This window comes from Pezoporus flaviventris, unplaced genomic scaffold, assembly GCF_033815535.1.
Source record: "Pezoporus flaviventris isolate CSIRO_AGI_PZ_B2104156 unplaced genomic scaffold, CSIRO_AGI_Pfla_v1 ptg000037l, whole genome shotgun sequence".
Classification (NCBI taxonomy): domain Eukaryota; kingdom Metazoa; phylum Chordata; class Aves; order Psittaciformes; family Psittacidae; genus Pezoporus; species Pezoporus flaviventris.
In genome coordinates, this window is record NW_026892585.1 from 23,230,877 (window position 1) to 23,252,969 (window position 22,093).

Here is a 22,093-nt window from a genome sequence, read left to right on the forward strand (position 1 = left end):
GCTCTTTTATTAATAACTTCTCTCGTATTCTGGGGTAATGCAAGGAATGCCAGGGTCTCTGTACTTCTGTCTTCGGCTGTGAAGACTTCGGAGTTTGTGCTGTTACTACTCTGGGCTAGTGGTACTGTTGGCATGGCTTCACCAACAGTCAAGTGGACTTGTCTTGGTTTCTTTCTTCTTTCTTACTCAATTTACAAGCCCTGAGATTCCCAAACAGGAAATGCTGCTACTGGTCAGTCATACCGAGCTGGTCATGTTTTAGTCTTTTTTTGCCTCAGGATAATTTTGCCCCAAACCTTGTTTGCTTCCAAACAAGCCATGAGTACCTCTTTCCAATTGCCATTTTAGGTATTAAACTGGGCAGATACAAATCCAAATTAAAAAGAAGTAGTGGAATGGAGAATGTTTCACAGCAGTGGCTGCATATGGTGCTTACCAGTGCTAATGAGAAATTGAGTTAATTCTTCCTCAGTCCTCCTCCCCATCACTCACTGGTATATTCATGCCTGCTAAAGTAACATGATGTCATAATTTTCTTCTATAATAAACAAAATATTATCTAAATATATAGCCTGTCTTGCTGTGATCCAGTGATGATAATTAATGTTTATCTGTATTCATGTAGCATCATGAACCAGGACTCTATTATGGTAGATGTTCCACAAGGAGAGAGCAAAAAAATACACCCTCTGCCCCAGAGAGCTTACGGTCTCAGGATGAGATGGACAAAAGCAGAAGGATAAAGGAAGTAGACAGAAAAGGATAATACTGATAGTCTGTTAAGCAACAGATACGAAGAATTTCTGAAAAATTAAACTGATAGTTTTAACAGATAATTTAAAACAAACTACCTGTTGTTTACACAGGACTCTAATAAAACCAAAGCAAGTGCTTTGTGCTCCCTCTTCTGGCTCTGTTGTGTGCAATACAGTAATAAAGCATATTCCCTGAAGAGACCTGCTAGTGTTATTCATGTGATCAATGCACCAAGCATGAGAGTAAAGGAAAGAAAACGTAGCTTACTTTGAAAGCGTAAATATACGTAAAAATAGTATCATTCAGACTGTCTAAACAGGAAAAGATATGCATGATGTTTAATTTTCTTTTTTTTTTTTTTGAAACATAAATAAAACTTCATTGGAGCTTTGACTTAACAGATAAAAGTCTTTAGTGTGAAGTAAATTTATTTTTGAAGAGACCATATAAAAGCAGTGTGTAGAGGAGTGTGGTATTTTTCCAATGCAGCTAAAATTCTGTTGGAGGTGTAGTAAATTAAAGAGCAGTGAGCCTTTATCGCATTGCAACTCAGGCAAAATAAATGTGAACTCACTGTGAGGTTGGGGTAAGTAAGTGGAAATCAGAAGAGCCATACAAATGTTGGAAAAAGACAAGAGGTAAAATCCAGAATCCACTGAAGTCAGAAGTTTTACCTCTGTCTTTGAAGGCAGGGAACTGCCCTCAAAGGTGTTTTCCACTGCAGCCTGTGAGAACAAAATACTACAGGGGCTGGTATGCTAAGGAAGCTCCTTGTTGCCAGATTAGCTCTAAAACTGATGGAGTTTGTTGGATGAGCATGTGGTTCTGTTATCTCAAATTCTCTCAGCCTCTAGAGAAATACAGTAATGGAGAGCTTGTGCTGAGCTGTTTTATGTAGTTCATCACAGTAAGCAAAATTAGTAAGTTTTTCATGTTATCATTTGATTCCCTAGGGTGTTGTTGCTGATACTTCTCCACAGACAGTAGCATCTTCATCACAGGAAGCCAGTGGTCAACAGCAACAGATGACAGTGGAAACATCCAGTGAACATGCGCCTGCATATTCTTACCAACAATCTAAGTGAGTAGGCATGCACTTTCTAACCAGAAGGTTTTGATTCTTGATTAGAGTGGGCGATATTCTGCTCCCCACTTTAGCAATATAAATTCTGAGTAGTTTTGTTAGGTTCAGATGAAGTCTGGATATATAGCAGTGTAGTTAGCAAAAGATTTTGGCTGATGGCCTCACCTTGGCAAAATGTCCTTGCCTGCAATGATATGCTCTCTAACTGTCTGCTGCTTTTCTGGACTCAGAAGGATCTCAACAACTGCATTAATGATGATCATGCTGGGCTAAAGCAGCATCTGGCTTCAGAGGTTAAAGAGGGTTTAAATTTTGCAATGGTGAAAATATTGGCACAGTACACATGTAAAGATTTCTTTCTGGAAGGGTAGCTAATGAAGCAGTATAAATTGCCCCAACTTGGTATTTGTGATTATGCAAAATCAATGCCTTGCAGACATTGCTCCTGAGAGCAGTACTTGCTCCTGAGAGCACAGGAATTGGAAACAGAAGAAGGGTTAAGAAAGGGATGGGGAGAAGCACTGCTCTGTCTTTCTTCTGTCCTCTTCACCCTTTGTTTTCTTCCCATGGAGTACATTGGAAAAATTTATACCCTGACAAGGAGATCTAGAATGCCTAAAGAGTAGCTTAATCTTCAGCATAATCCTCAAAAATTCCTACTCTTTGGCACATTAAAACCATATTCTCACAAAGGGAAAGTTACACAGTGACAGGGTACTCACCGGGGATGATCAGTGTTGGACAGATCCTAGGAAGGAGCTTAAACCCAGTCCTTTATTAATACATGTATATTTAATGCTGCCATCCCTGTGAAAAGGAAATTACACATTTTTTATACTGGGGTTTTGGGGAAGGAAGTAGACAAATAGCCAGAAAAGAAATGTGTCAGATATGTCAGTCAGTGCATCATGACATAGTACTTAAGAGAGGCATAAGGTGGGAGCTGGTATAAGAATGATTAGAATTATACCAGTCTGTCAGTTCCTTTACTTCATTTTTGACCTCTGGAAGTGGAAGATGCATTTATTTGTCTCACATATGAGTAACATGTTTTTTCAAATCAATGTCCCTTTTTGACGACAATAAAACATAAGACCTCACTATTTCATGTGTCATGCCCATATTTGTCTATACTTGTGTATTACAAAAGCAATTCATCACAAGCTTTTTTTTGATGCACCCAATTGGAGATGCAGTATATGCATGTGAATCCCTTCTAGTCATCAGTCTTTCTGGCACCTGTAAATAAATGATGGAAAAATACATTTAGAGTATAATGGCCAAAGAGAGAAATATGCTGTTGGCTTATTTTGATGACTGTGTTCTATAGGAGTTTGGATCTGACTGTTTCTGTATTTCAGTTACCATTTTCTAAGTCTCAAAGGAGAAGGACTTTGTTCAGAAGTCCTCGTAAGGTATCTGTAAGCAGCAGATTCTGGCATTTTTCCCAAATAGGAGGAAACTGAGCTGCAGTTCTTTCTTGAAATGGGTGCTGTGTTTCTTGCCAATGTGGTGAATTCCCACATTCTCTGAGAATGAGGTCCCTCATCTTTCCTTGTCAGCTACAGCCTTTTTGCAATGATGGATAAACTTCTAATGGCACCAGCATTTACAGTCAGAGGATTTTCTTTTTTAATCACATAGGCAGATCCACTAGAGATTTTTTATTATGATTATTTCAGTATTTTTGTCTGAAACATGCCCTCTATTTATATCTGCCAGTTGGAGGCAGAAATGCAATGTGAGGGAAGCTGTAGAAGCAAATCAAAATACATGAAATCTCTGTCTTAAAAAAAAAATTCTGCCAGAATATTTCAGTAACCTTTAATGTAAGACCAAGTGAAGTTGTTTTCTAATTAAAATATAGTTTTATTATTCTGCTCTTTGAAGGGCACATTTGTTGATAGTAGACATTGTGGCCAGTATACAGCAGCTGTTTTCAAAGCAGGTTGAGAGGAAGTAATTAACATGACCAGACAATGATTTTGTCAGATATAGGCAAAGGAAAAGCAGACACTATAAAATTATTTCATAAGAGCTGATCAGTCAGGAGAAAACTTATAACAGTGTATTTCATTATATTTATTTTCTTTGCAACAATGACGAAATTGCAGGCAACGAAGGAGAGGCAATGTACTCAGAATGAGCTGGGTGGTATAAGGACTCTGTACTCTCTTTGTAAGTAAAAATAAATCACTAGACTTGAAATTTAAATTCTACTTTTTTAATCAGCATACACCTTCTTTTATTTAATATGCTGGCTGCTGTACTTGAGGATCCCACCCATAGACGTTCAGGAATTATGTCTTCATGTCAAAAATATGGCTACCTATTGTGTAGCAATATAGGAGAAACAACCCTTGTTTTTTTGAGCAGAGGACTCTGCTTTATGAGGAAATCACCTCTTTCTATTTTAAATACATACTCCCTTTTATCCTTGTAAATCTTTAATTTTGCACATAAAAGTAAGAAATCTGTGAAGTGGAGATAGAGATCCTTTCCCCCTGAAAAGTGTACTGTCTTCCCTCTAAACAAAACTCTGCCGGACAACAAGCTGTGATTTTAAAGGTGGAAAGAATTACATTTTCTGGAGCCTTTGGTGGGCAAACTCAGTGCCAGGTTAGATTAGAGAGTGTGTGCTGTGACCTTTCAGTGGATATGGTCTCTCACATATATGGTGGCCACTTGACCCAGAGGGGCAGTGGAACCTCAGGAGGTGACCATCACACTTGAGTGCTCCTACCATTTGTTAGGCATAGAAAACCCAAAGAAAATAAGTAACTCTTGCTTTCCACGTAAATCTGTTGTTAACATTCAAAATGTTAATTTTCAGACTTCACGCAATGAAAAAGTCCTTTGGTAAAGTCAGCGTTTAAAATTAAAGTTACTTTTATGTTTACCATCTCAGAAAAATAGTTTTGTGGCAAATGTTATGTCATCAACATTCTTCACAATTTAACTCCTAGTATTCAAATTAGTTTAAAACGAAGCAAGGCAAATGCATTAATGCTTGCAAATGGAAAGGTGCTGGATTTTCTTGTGTTGAACTTTGGTTGGAAAAGGATTTTTTACATGCATTTTTCAGAACTGTAGGAAAAGCATTAGTTAACCCTTACTGGTAACAGCATTTATTACGTAGGTTCTATGTCTCCCCCAAGATATATATAGTCTTGATAAATTTGATATGATACATCTTTAATTGACATGAAACCTCAGAAACACAAATGTAGAGTTATCTTCCATAAGAAAAAGTTTTGCTTATTCTGTATGCTGAATTTAGAAAGATTGGACACTATATGATAAAAAGAATGCTAATTTTTCTAATTAATATTATATTGAATGTTTCTACTAAGTTAGTCATAAGCAGCTCATTAAGCAGACTGCTCCACAGTCTAACTGTTTCTGTCATCAGAAAATGTGTTCTTTTTAGCAAATTGGATGTATCCTTTTATTGTAATTTTATCCTTTATTATTAGTATCCGCAATAAATTGTGCCACTTATTATTATGAAAGTATTTGCTATCTTATTGAATTACTCTTGAAATATTTATACAGTGTTAAGCCACGTATTCAGCTCATTTCGGTGTAGTTAGACTGCCCATTAAGCATAACATTAACAAGAGCAAATTCATCTGCTTAGGATGTGTTAACGTCCCCAAAGCAGGAGTTCCTACTTTCTGCCTTGCTGCTTTCAGCTTAGTGGTGGTATCATGTTTAAACAGCTGGAAAGTTAGTTTAGCTTGGATAACTTTTAAAGAGAATTGGGTGGAAGAAAAGGAGAGCAGCCTATTTCAAAGTTGTTTTGACTTAATGACCACTTTAATTCAATTGTTTTTACAGACAGTAAACAGGACTGAAGAATGTCGGTCTGAAATCTTTGCCTTGAATGGAGAGACTTCGCTGAACAAGAAGTTGGCTTCCAGTTTGCACAGGCGTCAAATGAATGCTTTTTTTTTTCTACCTTTCCCAACGAAAACAAAACAGTGTTTTTATGTGCTGTGCAAATGGTTCCGTCATGTAGTCTTTTTTTTTTTGACTTCTTTTTTTTTTTTTTTTTACTAAAGAAAGAACCCAGAGGAAAACCTCTGGTTGACATTTCATCTGGACAAACATTTGAATTCAGAATTTACCTGGAAGTGTAGCTAGATTTATTTTTGTTTTGTTTTGTTTTTTTAAACAGAAAAACTGATGATGTCAAGAGGGAGCAAGTTGTGATGAAAACTAATTGTCTTCCTCAAAAATTAAGCTACTCTTTTTCTCTTGTTTTCTTTTCCTTCTTGTTTTAAATCTAGAGTGGGGTTTTTTTGTTTGTTTTCGATTTTTTTTTTGTTTTTTTAAAGAAATGTTTAGGTAAGGTTTATCTTGAATCTTAATTGCCTTAATTTTAAGGACGTCAAAGGCTCTCAAGGCAAGCTGTCAACGTCTTGTTAGAAAAACTGAGAAGGAAATGAAACTGCTCACACCGGTGCTGGTGCAGAAGTTTAATAGACTGAGTTTTTGGAGTGAACAAAAAATAAACTGTACAGTTTAAAAGAAAATGATTTTCTTCTTTTGAAGAAAAGTTGATGATAAAGGAACTGTGGCAACTGAAAGGATTGGAAAAATGCTGGGACTTTTATGAACTTTGTCTTAAGTGTTGACAGAAAAAAAATTCTAGAAGGCTAAGGCATTTTACAGTAAAGTTATTGAATTGAGAAAAAAACATACTGCATTATAGAGAATGCAGGGTTTTTTTCTTGCAGAATGCAGATTTTTTTATTTACAAAGCGTGATCGCTAGCAAAAGCATTAGTGCTTTTTATCTGCAGTCTTTTTTATGAGCTTTAAGAAGTTTTTAGTCTGCTTTGCTTGTCACATTGCAAAAACCTAGCTTAAGAGCATTAAAAAAACTTAAGTAGATAGGAGCTTATGGTCAAAAAAAGTGCAAAAAAAGCAATAGATAGAAGAAATTGTTGACAATTTCTGTAGTCTTTCCTAGTTGTGAACAAATGCAGCCTATGGATGGCCTATTTTATACCAAAGATGAAGTGACACCCTAACGCAGTCCAGAAGATAGAGATTTTTTTTTCTTTTTTTATCTTTATTTGACCTACATGGCCGGACCAGTTCTTACTTTCTTGTTTGTTTAAACTATCTTCCACTGGTGTTTTTACATACTGCATATGTTTATAGTGGAAATTTCGGAATAGTTGGGGTTAGAAGCTCATTAATGGTGTGCTTTGGAGAACATCCCAAAGCAAGGAGGAGTAGGTTGCCAACTAATCTGTCCAGGTGGGCTTTAATTTTGATGAGTTTTTCTGTTACATTGCCTGATCTTTGGTATTTCTACTGAAACAAGAGTCTTCCTTCTGAATTCCGACATACTGCAGATTCATTTCTTCACCTCAGTCTTTGTCATCGTCCAGCATGCATAGCCACCTTAATTCTGTGTTTGTTTTTCAGTGATGCATTTGAATTGCCAGATAGAGGCAAGCAAAAGCAAACCTGATCCTTGATCTCATTTTAGCTCTCCCTTACAAAAATAAATGTTGAAAATAATGTAGTATTGTTATGCAGACAGGAAGTTAAAAATTATTCTTCTCTGCTATTATTTCTGCTGTCTTAATATGTTGGCTGACAATCACTAATGTACGATTAGGCAAAAAAAGACACTAAATGGAATCCACTGAAACCTGCTTTAGGAATGACAGTTATTTTCCATAGAGAAATCTTGGTTATGGCCCTCACTTTTTCCAAACAGATGAACGAAAAAGTTGAGAAGCAAGTCAAAAGATGGTTTTTTCCCTTAAGGAGACAGAAGAGAAGCAGCATTCAAATGTATGCATACATACACATACATCTACATGTAAAAATTAAACCAAGCTGTTTTCTATCTTCCTTCTACCAGAAGAGAGGGGAAGCTTCATCACATTTATTGTGGTGCATTAGAGACAGGGTATCCATTAAAAATAATAAAATTAAAACATATATATTGGATCAATCTGATTCAGCTACCCAATTCTAAAAAGAGATCTGTGTTGCCCTAACCTGACTTTTTTGGGAAAAAGAACACAATATTTTTTTAAATTGATAAAACAAGATCATATTTTTTAACATGGGGGGAGGGAAGGGGTTTCCCAAGTAAATGGCTGCTAGATATGCAACATAGAAAAGAGAGAAATGGGGGTTCACATGGTTCTCCACCAGAGGAAGAGGGCCTGATTTTCAGAAGTGATAAAACTTTTGCTTTCTCCAGAGTAGTTGTTGATATTCAACACTTCTGAAAACCAGACGATGCCAAAGTAAAAGAACAACAAAATCTGCAATTCAGAAAAGAAAAAAAATCCTTCTGTTTCACATGCTGTCTCATTACTCTTGTTTCCTTTTGAGAGTGGCACTTGAATTTTGTCTTTGGATAAAGGTTCCCTCTTTCTTTGGAGGGCATATGAGGAAAAAAAAAAAAATCGATCTAGCCTTATTTTCTTCCTTCCTACATGTATTCTTTTTCTGTCTCTCTCTGAATTCTTTGTACAAAAATATAACCCCACTCACAAGTCAGTTAAATATGTAATAAATACATTTGTTTCTGTGTTAGTTCTAATGTGACACACAAAGTCTCATTTACTATCAACAATGAGGCTACAAGGTAGCTACCATGTGGCTGATGAATATGCTGAGGTACCTTCTTGTTTCTATTCAGAACTCTGCTGCTTTATTTATACATTCAGAAACTTTTTTCTTATTTTTTCAGCAAAGTTAAACGATCTCAAGTGTTTTTTATTAAGCTCAACAGGCATCACAGTAACATGATGCCTGCAACTTTAAAGTGTTTCAAGTGCATTCTGTATTAGAACTGTTCCCTTATTTTTCCATGCTATAATGTTCAATAGTGTTTGAAATAAAAAGAAACAAAGCAAAGAAGTAGAGGAAGAAGAGAAGGAAAGAAAATGGATCCCTTAAATACAGCTGATCATATTACTGATCCCAAAAAAACCAGTGAGCTGGTACTTGAAATTCCTTGAATTGTAAACAATGTGGACCTTGAATATAAACAGTCATAGATTATAAGGTAAGAAAAAAACTTATTTGGAACATACAAAATGATCAGAAAGTAGTAACTTATTTGTAAAATAAGAAGATGAGGGAAAAGAGAACAGTAGAAAAGCAACACACTTTCTGCATGGATGTTGTTGTAGGAGAGGAATACTTGTGGCCTCTGAAATCTGAAACTGGTTTTCTTTGTGTTCTGGATAATAAGATTTTTTGGAAGATTTTATTATTATCTGTTTGAATTTCTGTTTTCCTTTTTTTCTTTTTCTTTTTTTTTGTGGAGACCTGAATTTTTAAAGTCGATATCTGTCTGTCTTACCAATTTAGCTTTAAATATCAGGAGGGTTCCTGAAAGGTTGCAGAAACAACTGTAGAAGTCTAAGGCAATGGTGCCTGGCCCAGAGGTCTAGAAGTAACATTAAATCCATAAGCTGAACTGCGTATGTACTTTCCATCACACCTGAATACTTGTAAATAGTAAAATCTGGATGTTCAGGTTTGGTATTTTTGGTTTTACCTGAAAAGATAAATACAGAAGGGGTGTCATAAAATGATGAATTATGGCTAGAAAATTCTGTATACCTGGGCTCATCACTTAACATTGAGGAAAAAAAATGTTACAGTGGAACTGAAGAGAGTGTTGTATTTGCAGGTGCTGACTCAAGTGTAGATCAGGGCACTGAGAAGTCTGTTCCCAGTGAGGTTGCTGAGGGACTCTCCTTCCTATCTGGCTCTACTGCTGGTTTTGTAAGCACTTTTCACCTGTGACAGTCAGGCCTCAAATTGTGAATGTCCTCTTACTGCCTTCCAGTGAAACAGACTCTTGAAATGTCCTTAGCTTGTGCGTACTTGTATAGTTCTTTTTACCAAGAGACTGCCTTGGTTGTGTTGGTCAAGAAATGCACTGTAATGCAGAATGAGGCGTATCTGAGAGCAATTGCATCACACTGTATCATCTTCTGCTATGGATGCATGCCCAACTGTGGAAGATAAAGGCTGGTGATTAGAGAAGTGAGGGCTTAAACTTTCAATGGGCTGAAGCATTCAAATGGATTTTTACTCAAGTAAAAATCAAATGAAGGGGTTTATTTATGTATGTATGTGTACCAAAACTCAGCAAATTTGAGGAAGCCTGCATTGTAATAAAGTTTATTTTTAATATGTCATAGTATTTGGATCTATATTATGTTGTTTATGGTACTGAAGGATAAGACTGATACTAAGTGTTTAACAGATTGTCATGCTTCATGACTTTAAGCTTGATGGTGCTCCTCATGCCACTTCATTTTAATGCTGAGGCTGACATGAGCAAAACAGGTTTAGGCTGAACTCCACCTATAGCAAGAGTCATGCTAAAAAGTGATAATGTGCTTAAAGTAATGAATCAATCCATTTGTAGTGATGAGACCAAATGTGGTAGTTGAAGATAGTAATGTTTGATACACACATGGTCAACATTTCCTTTCAAAACTTTATTTGACATGAAATTGGTCCGGATAGAAAAGAAGTGCTGGAGGGTGAGGGATTTTCCTGGTCATTCTCAGTAGCCCACATGAACTAAGAAAATGGTCATGGTGTGATGGAAATGCAAAACAGAAAACAACAAAGATGCTTACATTTGGTGTTTTAATCTTTTCTGTTTAATGACAATTGGCTCTAGTAACAAAGATACCTTTCATTTCTAACACGCATACACACAATCGTGCGTGCACACTTTCTCAGGAGGGCTGAGTGAGCAGCAGACTTCTCCTCTCCCTCAGTTGAGCAGATTTCTAGAATCTCAGCAAGCAGCAAAGATACAGTGTGAGTTATTTTTCCCTCAGAAAGAGCACCGACTCTTTCTATATTGCTTCCATCACCTAAATAGACTAGAGTGCTGTATGTACCCCAGAGTTTTATTCACCTTTGTGCCTCAAAGCAGGCAGAAGAGACCCTTTCTTCTCCCCTTTATTAACATGCTCTTTTTTAAAAATTAAACATAAAAATGAGAGGAAAGTAAAAAAAAAAAATCCCAGTGTTTGTTTAGCTTTCCATGATGAGAGAAATTATTGTGTTTATGTCAGTTGTTCAGTTCAGCTGTTAATTCCCCAACAGTGACAGCTGAGTTCTTTCACCTTAATAAAAATGTGTAATGAAATGAAAAATGTCAGCCTTTGACAGGTTCACAAATCCATTTTTCCTTGTAGGGCCAAAGCCTGCAAGGTGTAAGCACCTTCCAAGATCTGTATCTGTTGTCCTTAAGAGAGTATCTGGCCAACATTAATTTTATGCCTTTAAGTGTCTTTCTCTTGGGTAATAATTTTATGAATTTGGTGAAATTTACAGTCAGTTATATTTTTAAAAGCCCAAAAAATACAGCCTAGAGAAGAGAACATGATCTTTATGTAACTGAAGTATTATTAAATATGCTGTATTCCAGAGTGGAAGAAAATTCTGCTATCTTATGGAGGCAAAATAATTTTATGTAAAGCAAGGAAGCATACAGAATTCATATAGGAATTTTAAATTGTTTTCCTTTTTAAAGGAGATTGAACAGATTCTGTCTGTAAGAAAAATCAAAGCAACTTTGAAAGCAGATGAACTTCCTATCAAGAAAACATGCATCACACAAATGGGACAGAGGTTCTTTAAAGCCCTTACAGACCTCATTGTAGCCAAAATGTAGTATGCAGAACCTCTGTGGTACATTAAATTATGAATCTTATTTATATGGGCATCTGTGTGCTGATGTCTCAGCATGTCTTTGAAAGATCTGTACTGCTATGATTTTTTTTTATGTTTTCCATTTGTACCACAATCCTAAATAGCTGCCATTTTCCCACTCCTGGGGCTTTCTGTAGATCAGTGGATGTTAGGTTTAAACTTCTGTTTTCTTTGATGAAGCTTTCAATAAAAAAAATAAAGAAAGAAAAGAGCTGGGTGACTCCATTCTTGTGGCACCTTCCTGCAGAGGCTTCCCAGGGCTGTGGCTCTTGTGCTGAGCACAGAGGGAGTAGAAAGGCTTTGCGGCGAAGTGTGCCTCGTCCGTGTCTTCACCAAATAGAAGGAAAGCATTGGAGAGACAGGATGGCTCTGCGGCCCTATCAGCAGCACAACCACCCACACTGTAGGAGGTGAAATACAGGAGAAAGTTTTTCTCACTCCAAAACTGAGTGTATAGTAGTAAGAGATATCTGCTGTCCAGGCTCTCAGCTGTGCACCTGCTAGAACAATATTGCCTCTGTTTCTGAGGCTTATTTTAAAGAGTGACTTCAGGGCAAAAGTTGCTATGTGGAAGACAGAAAATCTTTATTTGTGGAATAAGAACAGCCTAAGCGGTGGTAGTGCGAACTGTACTTCATCTTGAAAGGGAACTGGAAGGTAAATTGCCTCCTTGGCCATATCTCACTGGGAACAAGAAAGCTATTTGGCACACTTCCCCATGGCTGCTTCAGTCATTTGTGTTGCCATGTGCATTTCTTCCCGTGAGGGCTGTTTCTGTGATGAAGGCAAGGGCGTGCTGAAAGTGTCCAGAAACTCTCCTCCCCAGCCAAGGCGCTTTATTCACATGCTGGAACTCACTGACTCCTCGCTTTTACCTACCAGTAATATGTCTGTCTCCTTCAGCACTAAACATGTTTTGTGGGATTGCCTGCACGCTTTCCTTTTCATTCTTTCTGCCTGATGAAATGTCTATTGGTGAGCTTCTCACTCCATCAATCTAATCAGGAATGTCCACGAAATCTTTAGAAGATGGAGGAATGGGAGGCGGAAGTGGGTGAGAGGGTTTTTTTCAACTGCACATATGCTGAAATGCCCATTGCTGCTGGCTGTGATGATGGTGAGAGAAGGAGGATGGCAGGAGACTGAAGCTACAGCCTGCCTGGCACTTCGAGTAGTAGCTGAGTGGGAGAGCAGCAAAAAGTTAGACATGTTGTCCCACCAACACAGGCAGTACCAAGGTAGTTTATAGCGGATGCTCTGGCATCAGGTTCAGCTTTGTCACCAGGACTGCTCTATTTCCAAGATAATTCCACTTCAAATTCTACTAACAATATCACTAACAACTGTGGTATTCGTGGTTTTGGTTTTGTCGTCTGTCAGTTTGGCTGGCTGGCTGCATATGGAACCAGCCTAAGGGGGGGTTGCATCATCTTCCACAGAAGTGCAGGTAAGAAGACTTTCTCCTCTCCTTCTCTTGGTCCTCTTGGTCCAGAGTCATGTTTATCAGTAGTATACATCTGGATTTGGATTAGATATAGGGAAAAAAATTCTTTACTGTGAGGCTGGTGAGGCCCTGGCACAGGTTGCCCAGAGAAGCTGTGGCTGCCCCATCCCTGGCAGTGTTCAAGGCCAGGCTGGATGGGGCTTGGAGCAATCTGGTCTAGTGGAAGGTGTCCCTACCTGTGACAGAAGGGTTGGAACTGCATGAGCCTTAAGGTCGCTTCCAACACAAACCAGTCTGTGACTTCCACTGGAGAAAGCCATGTGCTCTGATTGTCACTTCCTGAGATTTCAGGGGTGTGGGTGTGGTTGGGGGGAAAACAACAACAAAACAGCTGCTGTAGAATAAACTGAGGATAATTCTACACTTAGCAAGTTTAAATACATTATATTTGTATCATTTTAGGTGACTGGTGATTGCAAATGAAAAGCAAGGTCTCAACGTGCCAGTAATGATCAGCAAACACAGAAGCAAAGGGTGGGGAACAGTCAGGACTAGAGCAGAAGTTACTGAAAGTGGCAAACAAACCAAGACACTAATGTGTGTGCCTGGTTGTTGGTAAACTTGTTGCAGCCCTTCTCTGTGCCATGGGGTCTTGTCAGTCTGGTCCTCAGGAGAACACTGTATGCTATGCCAAAATCTCCATTTAACTTAGCAGAGCACAAGCTATAGTAGTAATTAACGAGTAACAGAAGTGGTCCTGAGGATGCACGCAATGGGGTGATTTTATCTGGCAACTGGCAAGCCTACCTGGCAGGGAGCTTGCTGCCACTACTGCAGGCAAGGCAGTCATGTTAATGGGAGACAGGCAGGAGACAGGCAGCTCTCCACCGAAGCCCTCCCCGAGCCTCTCAGTTCAGAGAAGCACAGACATGGTCAGCAAGGTTTGTTTACCAGTGTTACAAAGTTCCTGAAATAAAATTCCACTTTGGGGGAAAGATGCTGGAACCAAACCACATCCTTCCTTTACAAATGTGCACGTATAAATATCTGCCTAAGGCATGCTCACTTTTATCAGCTTGCTTTGCACTAGTACATCACTGAACTTATTTAAAGGGACGTAAGTAATGACTAAATAATCTACTGGGTACGTGTACCAGTCTAAATGGAGAAATTGAAAGTTTATCTAGTTAAAATGATGTAGCTGATTTTTGAAGTTGAAGAGGCTTGTGTTTTTAGTGTGACAAGCTGAGGCCCTAAGCTCTGCTGCATTGAAATACTGCTGAAAAATAGAAGTGTCTGAGAAAAAGATAGAAGGCATGACTTACACCTATTATTTGACTTACTTCACCATTTGTTACCAGTCAATATATTCTCTATCTTGTGTGAAATTCAGCTGTTGATACACAGCCAACTGAAAATTGTGTAAGCTCCTTGAACATCATTCGTGTGGGATCTAATCCTTTGTTTTTCACTCACAAATCATTTCCTCCTTATTAACAGTTGTGCTATACCACACAGCAGCCCACTAGGATGCTCTCTTCCTCAGAGCAACTTTTCCTCACTGCCAATCTCCTGTGAAATACTCTCTAGTGAAACACAGCTCTGAGTTTTCCACATGTGATAAGATTATTTTCTAGTTAATCTTGGTGATATATAAAGGAGGTAGTTGGCCACCACTGAATCCCCTTTTAGAACAGAGTAGGAGGCTGAAACAGGACCAGCCAGATCTCATCAGTTGACATCAGGGCACAGCAATCATTAGCCAGAGAAAGGAAAGAAAGTTGTTAGAAGAAGGTAAAGCAACACAGCCAACACAGCCAGAATTGTGTATGTGTGTTCTCAGGTGCAGTATGTGGCCTTTGGCATAGGTAAACGTATGCATATCTTCCTGTTCAGAGTCGCTCAAACACTTACCTGAGCCTTAATGTCCACTGCACAGTGAACTGATCTGAATAAGCTATCAGGAGAAGCAGAGATCTGATCCAATGCTTCCTTTCTCCATTTGTGCTCTTACATTCCAGCAGTGAACAGTTTTCTTAACAATCACCCTGACAGTCTGGCTTTCTTGCTGTAGAGGTGAGCCTTGGAGAAGGACAGGAAGTTTTCACTTACTTTAAAAAAAAAAAGGAAAAAAAAAAGAATGATTCATTTTTGCAGTGTCTCTTCTCTGTTTCTCAACTGTGCCTCCTCACTATTATAGAATCACAGAATGGTTTGGGTTAGAAAGGACCATACAGATCATACAGTTCCAAACCCCCTGCCATGGGCAGGGACACGTCACACTAGACCATATTGCTCAAGGCTCTGTCCAACCTGGCCTTGAACACTGCCAGGGATGTCCCATGCATGCTTCCAAATGAGCAAATAAATATTTTTCAAGTAATACACAGAGGTCCCAGTCTCAGCAGGGTACCCTACAGACATGTTCTGCTAGGCTTATGAGGCAAAACGGAAAATGATCCACTTAATCCATTAAGTGATTTGTATTTCTGCTAGACCCTCAGAAAAAGCTGACTACAGTGGGCTTCAGTGTTGCTGGTTACTTTTCACAGTAATAGCTGGCTATAGCACAAAGTTTGAAGACTGCTGTCCAAAATCCATTTCCCTTTTCACATGTTGATTGTTCTATGAGGGCTTTAGGATGTAAACAGCTGTTTGCAAATGACAGTTCTTGGAGAATAGCCAGTTCTCTTTTTTCCAGAAGAAAATATGCTCAGAAGAAACATCTACTGCTGTTTAGAAAAAGTTACCCACTACTTTCAGTTGATGAAGATTCTGCCACCAAAATCATCTTGAGATGTAGGATTTACCCCTGAGCAGCACCATAAGCCTCAGATGAGATATTTCTTCAATCCAAAAAAGCCGTATGTTTGAGTCCTGACTGACCTTTAAATGCTGCTAAAGCTTTAAGCTTCCTTTGACTAGTGAGGAATGTTGTCTATAGCAATAACTGAGACAGGGCTGGCAGTCTACTGCCCAAGACAACTGAATTGTCTTCACAGAAGCAGCTTTCACCTAAACATAACCTAGGTGGGAACCTTTTATCTTTACAGACCTGTGCAGTGAGCTAGCCATAAATCTGTCTCTTCTTTTGTCTTACTTTTGCATTAGGGGCAGGGGTTATGTTAGAGGTGTTTTCTGCAAATGGTATTTTCTCCTTGCTTTTCCTTGGAATGAACCTTTTGGTGCTCACTGCATACTGACAACAGTGCCTGTGATCCTAATGGGGTATCTGCCCCTGCTCGGAGGTGCAAGAGGCCCCTAGACAAAGAAGGTGTCATTCCAACTTACCTGGGTTGCAGCAATAGTCCTTCCATTTGCCAGCCCTGGCTGCATGAAATGTGTTTATTACTTTAATATGTTTCAGCTTTCATAGCCAGCTCCTTGTGACAGAAAGTACGAGAGAACAAGTCCTCCCTTTTTACCAAAAAAACAACAAAAAGGTGTCAAAAACTTCCTCTGGCTGTGGTGCCCCAGGATCATGTAATTGCGAAAGCAACATCTCTGCTTTTCAGCTAAATTCTAGTTTATTTTATTATAACTTCCTTCTTCTACCAATCTACTTCCAGCTCATTTATCTGTCATCCACGTTGCCTCCAGTCTGACATGCAGTATGAACTTTCCAATGGTGATTTCCATTACTTGTCTACACAGCACCTAGGAGAAACCTTCAAATAGTACCCAAAGCATAAACACTAAGCTATAACCACACTGGGTTCTCTACTGGGACTTCTTTACTTATTTATTCCCAAAGCATATTATTTTTTATTCAACTTGGAAAAAGTTCTCTTTAAAAAATAAGGATTTGTGCATTATATTTCATTCTGGTAAGATAAACTGCTTAGCTGAGATTAGCAGTTCATCTGCTGAGTAAGAGTATTAAAGGCTATAGGTAATTGCACAAAATGGGGCAAAAATCAACAAACTTCCTCAGAAGAGGCAGGAAATTACCTTCCCTATCACGGAAGAGACTTCGCAGCCTGGTGAATCTCTGCCCTTTTTTGCCTTTCCTTAGAGACAGCTACACTTTAGGAAGGTAGAGATAGAGCAAGCATGAGCTGCTCTGGTGAATGAATTAGCAAATAACTTTGATTAATTTCATGCACAGATAAAAGGGAAAGAACTGAAGCAGGACAGATGACTGAGGTGCACAAAAGCTGTGAGGGAACAAGGAAACTTGAATGTCAGATAGCGTAACACCTGGCACAGAAAATTGTCTCCTCACTGTGACACAGACAAACATCCACTTTATCAGTAATGAGGTGTTATGTAAAAACATAATTTTATAGCAGGATTGCTTCTCCCAGTAGTGATATCTGGAATGATCCAAAAGAAATTATTTACAAAATAAAGCCCCAGTCCTTTTCCTCCATGGACTAACTACTCATTACCTGCTCCCCCACCCCAACACACACAACCATTTCATCAGCACAGCTACACCTGACTATAGACATTAGTAGAAGTGCAATGAGAGAGACTGCCATAGCCTTGAGTATTTCAGACTTGTTTCTCTTGACTTCCTTGGTATCATTCATATTTTAGGCTCTTGATTTACTTTTCCAAGAAAGACAACATAGAAGTAACTGAATTTAAAATAATAAGGCTTTAAAAAAAAACCAACCAGACAAAAAAACCCCAAACCATAAATTGAATTACTGAAATTAAAATTAAATTAAATTAAATTAAATTAAAAAATAAGAACTAAAAAAGAATTACACACTTCAAGATTCACACTTGTGTAATAAGTTTGCAGAGTAAAGTACTGACCACAGGCAAGAAAGACGGGTGCCTTCAGTCCTCTGCAAAGTTCTGCTTGCTTCTGCCTGTTTATAGAATGCCATTTAAGAAAGGCAGTGTGTTGTGGATATCAATGTATGTTCATGTATATAAACAGACCCATGGTATTTTTATGTGATAGGAATATGTAACATTGTCTTCAATCTTCTTAAAACCATAAGACATCCTCAGAACTTAAATGTAAAAGCAAACTGCACAGCCAACAACCTGTTTCTTTCTTCCTACAACACTTTTCAGTGTAAAATGTGCTTGTATATTTGATCTGCCTGACTGCATGCCAGTGCAAACCTGTGCTTTTGTTGCCCTCGTTTTTAATAGCTGCACATGCCATTTGGTGCGATAGACACAGCAGAGAGATGTGGTCTATGGAGAAGAGAATAAAAAGTATGCAAATTCAAGTCTCTAGACCTGAAAAATTATCTCTGTGCTGAGGTCAGAGAAAGACCTAAGCAAGGGAATCTTTTCACCATAATGAGCAACTGTAAACGTTTTGGTCCTCTCTCATAGCTTTGCTTAAGAAGCATCCGATCCCCTTTCCTTGAAATAGACTTCATTACTCCTTCTATCTGCACAGCAGTGCCCTGCAGCACTGTCTCCGCTTCCCACCAAATGCATACCTACTCAAATTACTTGGTGTTACTATATGTACCAAGCACTCAAAACACAGAATGCCAGTGTAACAGCTGTGTGCTAGCAGAGCTTGGTCCAACAAGGCACAATTCCATCCATGGCAGCTGGCTGCTGTGGTAAAGCTCTCCTGGGCTTATGAAATAACTGACATGAAAGTGATGTTTGGAGCAAGAAACGGAACTCATTTTTTAATTGACATTAAAGAGGAAATCATTTTAGTGTCAGTTGATACTGTCCAGGCACATTTTCAATCATTAAGGCTCAGAAAAAGCAATGGAAATACCTATGGGGTGTGTTAAGAATGAAGCCAGAAGCAATGTGCGAGAGGTGCCAGCTGAAGGAGTTCCTGTGCTGATTGCTACACATAATAGGAAACCTGACAGAATTCAACCATAGAGGGAGCAAAAGCAGTCCAGAAGAATCAAGTATGGAGGAGTCTAGATTATGCCTTCAAGTATGGTGCAAGGACACAGGAAAGGCAGAGGTGATTTCAGAAGAAGTCTGATGCATGTGGTCATGAAAGTTATTGTGATTTTGAGGTACTCTGAGAAAAAGCTACCATATATCCCCTCTTGCCTCATCTTTGAAACACTTCCAATCCCATTCCTTCCTTCCCTGTTGGCTAAACCAGTACCCGTATGTGACTTGGTTTGCATTTTGTTTTCTGATTTTGTACTGTTTCACTTCTACATCCAGTTACAGGGTTTTTTATGGTTCTGCATCAATTATAAGAGTCATTAATCATAGTAACAAGGGACATCACAGGGTCTTCCGGGCATTCACTACTGGACTTGCTGAACTGTCCTACAAATTAATCCCCCCAGCTCTCTCAGTAATTATTTTTGGTCTTACACAGAAAACAAGGAGTTTGGTTAGGAAAAACTGGGAGAAAAAAAATATAATTTTCTCCCTATGGATTTGGTGGCTGATGGAGTGAGGGGAGAATTTCAGTTGCAGGAAGGCAGAAAGGGGGAACTTCAGTTATTGGAAAAAGGCTTCACTTTTATAGTAAATGAAAATTTGTTTTTTAACAACTTCAGTCAGTCAAATCCATGGATGATTTTGTTATAGATGTACAAAACTTTTTCCCCAAAATAGTTACTGCTTTTGTTTAGCTTCCATTCTACTAACAGCTACATTAGCCAATAAGCACAACTTCCCTATATTCATTGTTTATTTACATAAAGGAAAGAAATAGCAGGAGGAAAGTAATCTAACAGATTAGAGCAATGGACAGTAAATCCAATTCTATACCCAGGAAAGTTAATAAGAATTCTTCTGCTGAGTTCACTGGATACAAGGAGCAGCCTGTGATTCAGACATCATAATATAAACAATGAGAAACAAAGGAACAGAAGAGCTAAAAGCAAGAATTGCAGAAATAAGACAATGGCAGAAACAGAACTCATACATTTTAACGCTTTTTTTACAATGCTGAGTTTTGGGGGGCAAGCAATACATTTAATTTGCCAGCTATAAAGACGGCTTAACTGCAACTCAAGTCCTAAAATCTTATCCAGGACTTTCCTCCTTCCTTATCAAGAAAAACTGCATTGGCTAGGATGTTATCTCATCAGGGAAGGGAATATTATTTAGTCATAGCACATTTCCTCCTCACTGCCTTTCCATCTCCTTTTTGAGAGTGTATGATGACTGTCGGGGAGGTGGATGGAGCCTTGTGAGAACCTGAGAAGGAAGTGGGGAGTCAATAGACAACGATTGAACAGGCAAAGGGTCAAGAGAGCCTGGGAACAGAATAGGAAGAAAGAAGTAGTGTAGGAGACACATTTGTCTCCGCTTCAGAAACTAATTATCAGCTGGTGTATGTATCTGTGCTTGTTTGCCTGTGTACTTACAGTCTCTGTTTTCCAGAGTATTTTCTTTGTGAAACACAGAACCTTTGACAACCTTTCCAGCCTTTTTTGAAACATCCCTGATCATTATGTAATTAACTGATTTATTTCAGAATATTAATCCAAAAATAAGAAAGCTGAAGTAGGTCAAACTGCCTTTAAAAGAATGCAAACAAGATATGATGTCACCACTCTTACTGATGAACATCTCAGCTTTATTTTTGTTTCTTTACAGTGCTCTGGTTGTATTGACTTTATTTCTGCCATGAAAGCCTTAGCAATGTTATGCCTGATCCTTAGACCTCAATGTAACTGTAAATAAACAGTCACAGGTATATAAAGAATATTCCCAAATGACTGAATTTTGCATAATCTAGTGAAGAATTAGACCTTACTTTTATTGGGCAGACTCCCTCAGAACTCGGTCTGTTCTGATGCAAGTGCTGTCTTTGAATATAAAAGCTTTCTCTTAGAAAATAACCAGTCCATTTATGCTTCTCTTTTTCTTTAAAAACTAAAGAGAATTCTGAGAAATCCAACCCAAATCCTTCAAATAAGACACGAAGACTACATTTGTCTGCCTATATGGCAAACATTACTCCCAAGTAATCTTTAAAATAAATGATTGCTTATTATTGTCTGAAAGCCCATTTCTATCCTAAGTGCATCTACTAAGAGAAATTGAGACAGCTCCTGCCAGATGAAGTTGATGGGGCATCGGAAAAAAAAACACAATTGAGCTTGGATTCATGTAAATACTTGCCCACTGTTAAAAGGTTCACTATGAGCTGCAGGCATTGAAGACACTGAAGATGTTTGCTGTTCCAGTAAATCTGCAAGACTCCAGCCCTCAGAGAGAATCGGGGATGGAGAAGAGTTAGAAATGTCAGGGAGTCTTTACATATTTCCACAACCCATTTAAGCTTCTTGTGGTTTCAAAAGCTCATCAGCGACAGCTGAGCCATATCAATGAGCATGACAGTCTTGTGGCACAGTCAAGGTAAGAAGCTTTAGGTTTTGAGACAGACTGGAAATGATCGGTTTTTGATGAACACTGCCACTTATATAAATCACACGGATCAGACCTTCCTTCTTTGGGGGTTTTGTTCCTTCCTTCCTTCCTTATTTTAAGGATACCTGCACTTGTATTTTTTAACGCACCAGTGAAGCTGCTGCTGACTTCTTTCCACCAGATGGCACCACAGACTGTAAGCCGTAGCCACTAGCTATATGTGTGTGTGTATATATATTTGTATAAATGTATGTGCATATGAGCATAGGCATAGATATGTATGTCTTGGTGAAAATGTATGAATGTTAGACATCCACAGACCTCACCAACTTACTTGTATCTTATCCTAGCACAGAAGGAGGAGAAAGACCAACCAACACCTTACCTTGAGATGACACCAGAAATAACACTTCTGTATTTGACACATTCATGGTACTGCTGCTCTGTGCTATTTAAAGTTAGGATGATTAAAGAGACAAGGCACATCATGAATATTTACTTTCTATCACAATTTCTAATTTGCAGTATCTGCTGCATGGTCCTTCTTAAATTCAGTTCAGTTATTAAAGGATTATTCCTTGGAATGCAAATTTGAAATCTTCTCAGTCCAGCTGTTCCACTGCAATAGGGAGTGTCTACCCAATGCTTTAGTAGGAGATGGGAAAGGAATGGGTTTTCTATCCTAACCGGTTACCTTCCTTATCTTAATTTGACTTCAACAGCTTGATCAAATGCCTTAGCTGTAAGAATACTACAGAATACTACAGAAAGATGAGCAGAAATGAG

The 22,093-nt window shown here is 38.5% G+C and overlaps 1 protein-coding gene across 9 annotated transcripts in view; it reads left to right on the plus strand.

The window, feature by feature from the left end:
- Window positions 1–11,780, plus strand: part of RBMS3 (RNA binding motif single stranded interacting protein 3) — a 726,761-nt gene extending 714,981 nt beyond the window's left edge. For 3 of the 9 annotated variants that reach the window (XM_061464999.1, XM_061465002.1, XM_061465003.1), the window contains 3 exons: window positions 1,710–1,837; window positions 3,955–4,018; window positions 5,681–10,034. In XM_061464999.1, coding sequence (XP_061320983.1) covers window positions 1,710–1,837; window positions 3,955–4,000 — 174 coding nt within the window. In that variant the 3' untranslated portion in view covers window positions 4,001–4,018; window positions 5,681–10,034. Of the gene's footprint in view, window positions 1–1,709; window positions 1,842–3,954; window positions 4,019–5,680 lie in introns of those variants that run through there. The other 6 variants (XM_061465001.1, XM_061465004.1, XM_061465005.1 and 3 more) reach the window with 3 other exon arrangements.
- Window positions 11,781–22,093: the final 10,313 nt, after the last annotated feature.